Source organism: Myotis nattereri, assembly GCF_964212035.1.
Source record: "Myotis nattereri genome assembly, chromosome: 9".
NCBI lineage: Eukaryota > Metazoa > Chordata > Mammalia > Chiroptera > Vespertilionidae > Myotis > Myotis nattereri.
The window spans coordinates 40,762,959-40,769,727 of record NC_138084.1 but is presented as its reverse complement, the minus strand read 5'-3'; the positions used below and the strand labels follow the sequence as shown (position 1 = coordinate 40,769,727).

The 6,769-nt window shown below is 40.6% G+C and overlaps 1 protein-coding gene across 1 annotated transcript; it reads right to left on the bottom strand.

Moving 5' to 3' along the window:
* Positions 1–3,851: 3,851 nt before the first annotated feature.
* On the bottom strand, positions 3,852–5,480 carry LOC308525468 (olfactory receptor 51G2-like; the record flags this gene model as incomplete). The annotated part of the gene is made up of 2 exons (XM_081100285.1): positions 3,852–4,844; positions 5,451–5,480. 2 exons carry the CDS (start codon positions 5,478–5,480, stop codon positions 3,852–3,854), a joined length of 1,023 nt encoding a protein of 340 aa, XP_080956411.1.
* Between the last annotated feature and the right edge of the window lie 1,289 nt (positions 5,481–6,769).

The window sequence follows — 6,769 nt, the reverse complement described above, 5'->3', positions numbered from 1 at the left end:
ATTAACATAAAAAGTTTTCTTTTTATAAGCTGTTATTTTTCTGCCATCCCCATCGCCAAAAAAAAACAAACCAAAAAACAAACCTAAAGTCTTCTTAGATATAGGCATGTTCCTCTACCTGAATTCTACTTTAGTAATTTATTTATGACTAGAGGCACGGTGCACAAAAATTTGTGCACTCAGGGGGGAGGGAGCGGGTTCCTCAGCCTGGCTTGTGCCCTCTCGCAGTCTGGGACCCCTCGGGAGATAACAACCTGCTGGCTTAGGCCCTCTCCCGTGTGGCAGAGGGCAGGCCCAATCCCTAGGTACAGCCCCTGGTCGGGCTCAGAGCAGGGCCGATTGAGGAGTTGGGGCGCCGCCCCTTGTCATGCACAGAGCAGGGCGGATCGGGAGGTTGCAATGCCACCCCTAGTCATGCTCAGGGTAATGCCGACTGGGGGGTTGGGGCACCACCCCCTGTCACGCACAGAGCAGGGTCCATCAGGGGTTTGGGGCGCCACCACTGTCACACTCAGGGCAGGGCCGATGGGGAGGTTATGGCTTTACCCAGTCACACACAGAGCAGGGCCCGTGGCGGGGGTTGGGGGGGTTTGGCGCCGCACCCTGTCACACAGAGCAGGGCCGATCAGGTAGTTGGGGTGCTGCACCCTGTCACACACAGAGCCGCACGGCGATCAGGGGGTTGGGTCACCTTCCCCTGTCACTAACAGAGCAGGGCGAATAGGGAGGTTGTGGCCCCGCCCCCTGTCACACACAGAGCCGCAGGGCGATCAGGGGGTTTGGGCGCTGCCCCCTGTCACGCTGATCCCGGTGCTGGGAGGCCTCACGGCTCCACTGATCCCGGTGCTGGGAGGCATATTACCCTTTTACTATATAGGATAGAGGCCTGGTGCACTGCTTTGCCCTGAAGGGTGTCCTGGATCAGGGTGGGGGTCCCCACTGGGGTGCCTGGCCAGACTGGATGAGAGGATGATGGCTGTTTGCAGCTGGTCACGCATCCTTCAGGGTGTGGGTCCCCACTGGGGTGCCTGGCCAGTCTGGGGGAGGGGCTGAGAGCCGTTTTCAGGCTGGTGGGTGACTGAAGCTCCCAACCTGTCCTTTTTTTCTTTTTTTAAATTCTGGGCCAGCTTTAGCTCTGAGGCTTGGCTCCAGCTCTGAGTCCTCGGCTGCTGAAAGCAGGTATCTGGTTTGTTTGGGTTCTATAATTGTAACACTGTTGTGGTCCTGCTCACTCCAGCTCTGAGATCCTGGCTGGCTGAAAGCAGGGCTGTGCATTTGTTCTATAATTGAAACAATGTTGCGGTCCTGCTGGCTGAAGCCCGGCTGGCTGAAAGCAGATTTCTGGGGTATTGTATAGCTTCTATATTTGTAACAATGTTTCTAAAACTGCAAGCTCAGAGGACGGCAGCAGCAGGCGGGGAACATTGGCTTCCTCCGTCACTGAAGCAAACAAGCTTCCTGTTCACTTCAAGCTGCCTGGTTGCCGGCTGCCATCTTGGCTGGCAGTTAATTTGCATATCGCCCTGATTAGCCAATGGTAAGGGTAGCAGAGGTACAGCTAATTACCATGTTTCTCTATTATTAGATAGGATGTTTTTGAACTTTAAGTTAAGATATAGAGCTATTACTATCAGGCATTGTGAAAATTGGCTGTGGGGTTAACATATTCATCAGATTTGATAGAAAAGTATGACTAATAAAATCTAGGTGCTTATTGAGCAAATTCTACCAGGAACTATGCTAATTGTTTTACATGCATCATTTTATTTAATTTCTGTTCATTTGTTTTGTTAATCCTCATCTAAAGATATTTTTTCCATTGATTTTTAGAGAGAGTGGAAGGGAGGGAGAGGGAAAGGGAGAGATTGATGTAAGAGAACACATCAATTGGCTTCAGCATGTGCCTCAAGGGCGGGGGATCAAACCTGTAACCCAAGTACTTGCCCTTGACCTGGAATAGAACCCACGGCTCTTCCCTGCATGAACCAATTCCCTAACCACTGACCCACACTGGCTAGGGCCATTTTATTTATCTTTAAACCATTTTTCTTTGTGTGATTTTGATAAATGTATATAACTTTTTAAATTTTTTTCATTTGTGTAATGAGATAAATACTATCTAATTTACAGAATTGTCTTGGAAATTACCAATATTTATTGTTCTCAAAAGGCTTTTGAACTACCTTAAAAAATTAAAAGACTAGGCCTTGGCTGATATGTCTCAGTTGAGTATTGTCCCATGTATCAAAAGGTCACTGGTTCAATTCTTGGTCAGGGCATATACCCAGGTTTTAGGGCACATGTGGGAGGCAACAGATCTTTCACACTGATGTTTCTCTCTCTCTCTATCCCTCTCTCCATTCCTTTTTTTCTAAAAATCAATAAAAATATATATGTTTCTTAAATTAAAGACAAGGCTATTAAAAATATCTAAACCCATTTTAATGATTCCACTCAATTGAGCACTTTCAAAGATAGATATATAAAAATAGTAAATGTAATCATTTGAATGAATTAGATAAAAGTAGAAAAGAGAGAAATTATGCCACCCATCACCTTACATAGTTATCATTTATTCCAAAACAGGAACCTCCCTTAGTTACTTTGTTGACTAAAAATCATTCAAAATTCTATGGTTTATGATGATATTCATAGCTGTTTGTGGAAAGTCAAAGTAATTTGGGAAAACAACAACAATAACAACAAAATGAACCTTGCAAGCCCTGTCTAGAAGAGTAACCTCAAGTTTTTCTTTCCTTGCTACCTTTCTGTGACCAGAAGGTATTTACTACTTAGTGATTTGTGTTACTCAAGACCATTACAAAAGCATGGGCTTGTTTTTTTAGTCATTTCATCCTAAAACCATTCTTTTCAGATTGTTATTTATTTTTTCTAACCTTAGCTCAATTAAAAATAAAATGGTGTCCTAAAGTCAAATCATTTTTCAACCAAATCATTCTGACCAACTGAAAGTTAGTAATGTTTCGTGGCACACATTCAATAAAGATTTAATATTATCACCAATAGTATCTTGTTTTTATTTTTTATTTAAAAAAATGTCAAACATGTACAAAGTAAATTGATTATTAAAATGAACTTCTATCTATCCATCATCCAGCTTCAACAACGATCAACATTATGCCATTCTTGCATCTTCTATACTTCCACCCACCTGTAACCCAATGATTATTTCTATTGTTATTGTTAGTCTTTTAATTATTATTATGAGTTTAGAGGTAAAATTGAGTATATTGAAATGCATAAATTTTAGCAATACCATTTTGACAAATGGATACAATCCTGTAAGTTGCATTTAACATACCATAGAGTATTTTTATCAGACCAAAAAATTACTCATGTGTTTCCCCAGTCAGTCTTCCACCTCTACATTGTTCTATTGATTTTGACACTAAATTAGTTATATTTGTTCTTCAACTTCATATAAAGATAAAAATACAATACATATTCTTTTGTGTCCTGATTCTTTTCACTCACAAATACATATCACTAAATTTTGCATATCTGGAAGCAAAAGACTCCCAGGAACCATTCTACTTATTTTCAAGGGGAAAAGAATGAATTTTATATTCAAGGACTCAATAAACCAATGGTGTCCTCACTAGGGAAAAAACCAGGTCCCACATCTCTTTTGATAAGCTTACATCAAACTAATGACATTCTCTATTCTCAAGGAAGAAGGGGGGGGGGCTAGTTTACTTTTCTCCATCTACTAACGCATATAGCTCATTCATAAGCAATAGAAACTATAGAATTCTTCCCATTTGCAATGTTAATATCCATTCAATAGGTCTGATCCAAGTTCTTGTGTTCTTAGGGTATTGTCTGTTTGATTAGACCTCATTCCTCTTTCTAGACAGTGTGCGAACAATGCTATTGCGAATTTCCTTGGTTTTGATGCTGTAGACAATGGGGTTGACCATAGGTGGGAAGAAGAGGTATGCATTGGCCATGATAGTCTGCAGGAGTGGAGGTAAATGCCGTCCAAAGCGGTGAAACAAAGAGAGGCTGATCATGGGAACATAGTACACAAGCACAGCACAGATATGTGACACACATGTGTTGAGTGCCCTCCACCGTCCTGCCCCAGAAGCTATTCCCAGTACTGTGTGAAGAATCAGCATATAAGAAACTACAATGAGCAGTGAGTCCAATCCAAATGTGGAGATAACAACAAACAGACCCAGGATGCTATTGGGGCGGGTGTCTGCACAGGGCAATTTGATCAGATCTGAGTGGAGGCAGTAAGAGTGTGTGAGGGTGTTGTGACCACAGAAAGGCAGACCCTTCAGGAGAAAGAGCAGTGGTAACATGAGCATCACACTTCGCAAGGCAATGGTGGCACCCATCCCAGTGATGCGGGGAATTGTCAGGATGGTTGTGTACCGCAGTGGGCTGTAAATGGCCACAAAGCGGTCGACAGACATAGCCAGAAGGACACCTGACTCCATAAGGGTAAAAGCGTGCATGGAAAACATCTGGAGCAGACAGCCACCAAAGCTGATATCGTGAATGCCAAAGAGGAAAATGCCTAGCACTGTAGGTATGGTGGAAGCACAGACCCCAAGTTCAACAAGGGCCAGGATGGCCAGAAAAAAGTACATGGGCTGATGCAACACAGGGTCAATCCGGATGATATGTAGAATGATGCCATTTCCTATGAAGATGATGATGTACATCAGGCAGAAAGGGATAGATATCCAGATGTGCTCTGCTTCCAGTCCTGGGATACCAACAAGAGTAAATGTTGCAGGCGTGAATTCAATGGAACCATTGGAAATAACATAGCGAGATTTCACCTGAAGGTATTGGGAAGCACTTGAAGACTGGAAAATATATAGCACTTGTCAGTTCTTGTACATTAAATTCAGAGCTCCGGATAGTCATAGTTAAGACATTTTCTTAAAAAGATGAAAAACTTATTTCTTAAAGAAGGAGACATAAAAACCATAGTGTATGGAAGAGAAATCTGATTAGATGTGTGGAAGAGTATTCCCACAAGGGCTACATGCCAAACACAGAAGGCAGTAATAAAAATCTCAAGCTGTGTCATTTATGGCAGTGAAAGGCAGTGATAATGAGCACAAAGACCACAATTTCATGTGAAAATTAGGGACTGAAGGACCTGATAACTTTCTGTAGTTTGTACAGGAGTGACTGAGCAGCAAAAATGATAAAATAGTAGTAAAGAGCATTCTTGGTTCTAATATTTTATATACATGTGATCTTGGGGATGTCATGTATCTCAGATCCAGGTGTTCAACAGAAACACAAAAATAGTGATATAAGATGATATATATAAATTGTTTATCATTATATTTGGGCCATGTTACATATTTAATGCACTAAATAAGAAAAATAACATATTTGAAAACTGGGATAGTTGCTCCCACTTTTTAATATTTTTCAGTGTTTGTTTTTTTTTAACTTACCAGTTCACTCTTTCTCCACCTGCTATCCATGGATGATGGGGAAAGCTTTTCTGTACTTTGCAGGAGTGTCAGTATCTCCTGCTGGAACGTGGAGTCAGAGCTGAGTGTAACACCAAAACCATCAGGGTCTCACAGGCTGAATAAGATCATGGTACTGGTTTTCAGAGCTGGGGTTCTTTATCTGTGAACAAGTTTATTACACTAAAACTCTGCTCAACTGTAGCAGAGCATCAGATTAAGATTAGGGGCCAGAAATGGAATTCAGAATGGGACTCAGAAATGGCAGTGGTGAGTGAGAGTGAATTCTTCCTCTCAAATGGGATGGGGTCCTCGGTTAGGTATAACCAGAGGAATGCTAATAAATATTTAACAAGCAGTTCTCTGAGTGAAAAATGCCCTGATCTGTACCAGTTACCAATTTATTTGGTTAAATACTTCTACTTTAATGCTACCACCATAATGCCATTGAATGTAGATCTGAGACGTTTATAATCAGTTTTCCCAAAATGGTACAAGCCAGTATCAGCATATCATGAGGCAAACTACAGTTAGCTAATCCTAGATGTCAGATACATACTCATCCAGATGGAACTGAGAGCAGGCACATCCATCCTCGCACCCCCTTTCTTGCTGTTTCCTTCTAATTGGGCTGAGGGCACATTTCTATGTCTACTTATATGTGCTTAGCTGACTGTCAGGGGAGGCAAGAGGAGACAGGTCCTGAAGGAGCAATGAATCATGACTAATTATTCTCAGAGCCTTCAGCTAGATTCTAGAGAAGGTAAAAGAATGAGTCTCACTGAAAGGCATGCCAAGAAATACACATAAGTGAATGCATATACAAAAAAGGGGAAAATAAGACAAATTTAATTTTTAAAACCTTAAATTATAATTTAGATGTAGAACAATTACTTATATTTTAGATATTTTGAATATGGCTTTCTCTTGTCTTTGAACTTTGTTCATTTTGTCACACACATGACATACAAAATTTTATGTAGTCAACTTAACATATTTTTATGACATATACTTTTCATTTTTAAGAAGCTATTCCATACACAAAGTCAAAAATACAGTAATAATGGAAGAAATAGAACAGTAAATATAGAAAATGATATAGGAAGATAATAATAAAAGAGAAATAGAAACAGTAATAGTGAAAAAGAGCAATAGAAGACAAAGAAGAGAGAGAGAAAGAGAGAGAGAGAAATAAAACTTTAACTTCATTTGGAGTTTGTTTTAAGGACTTGGGTGATTAGGGGTTTTATTTAATTATTCTCAAATATGTAAATAATTTATTTAATGTTATGTATTAATTG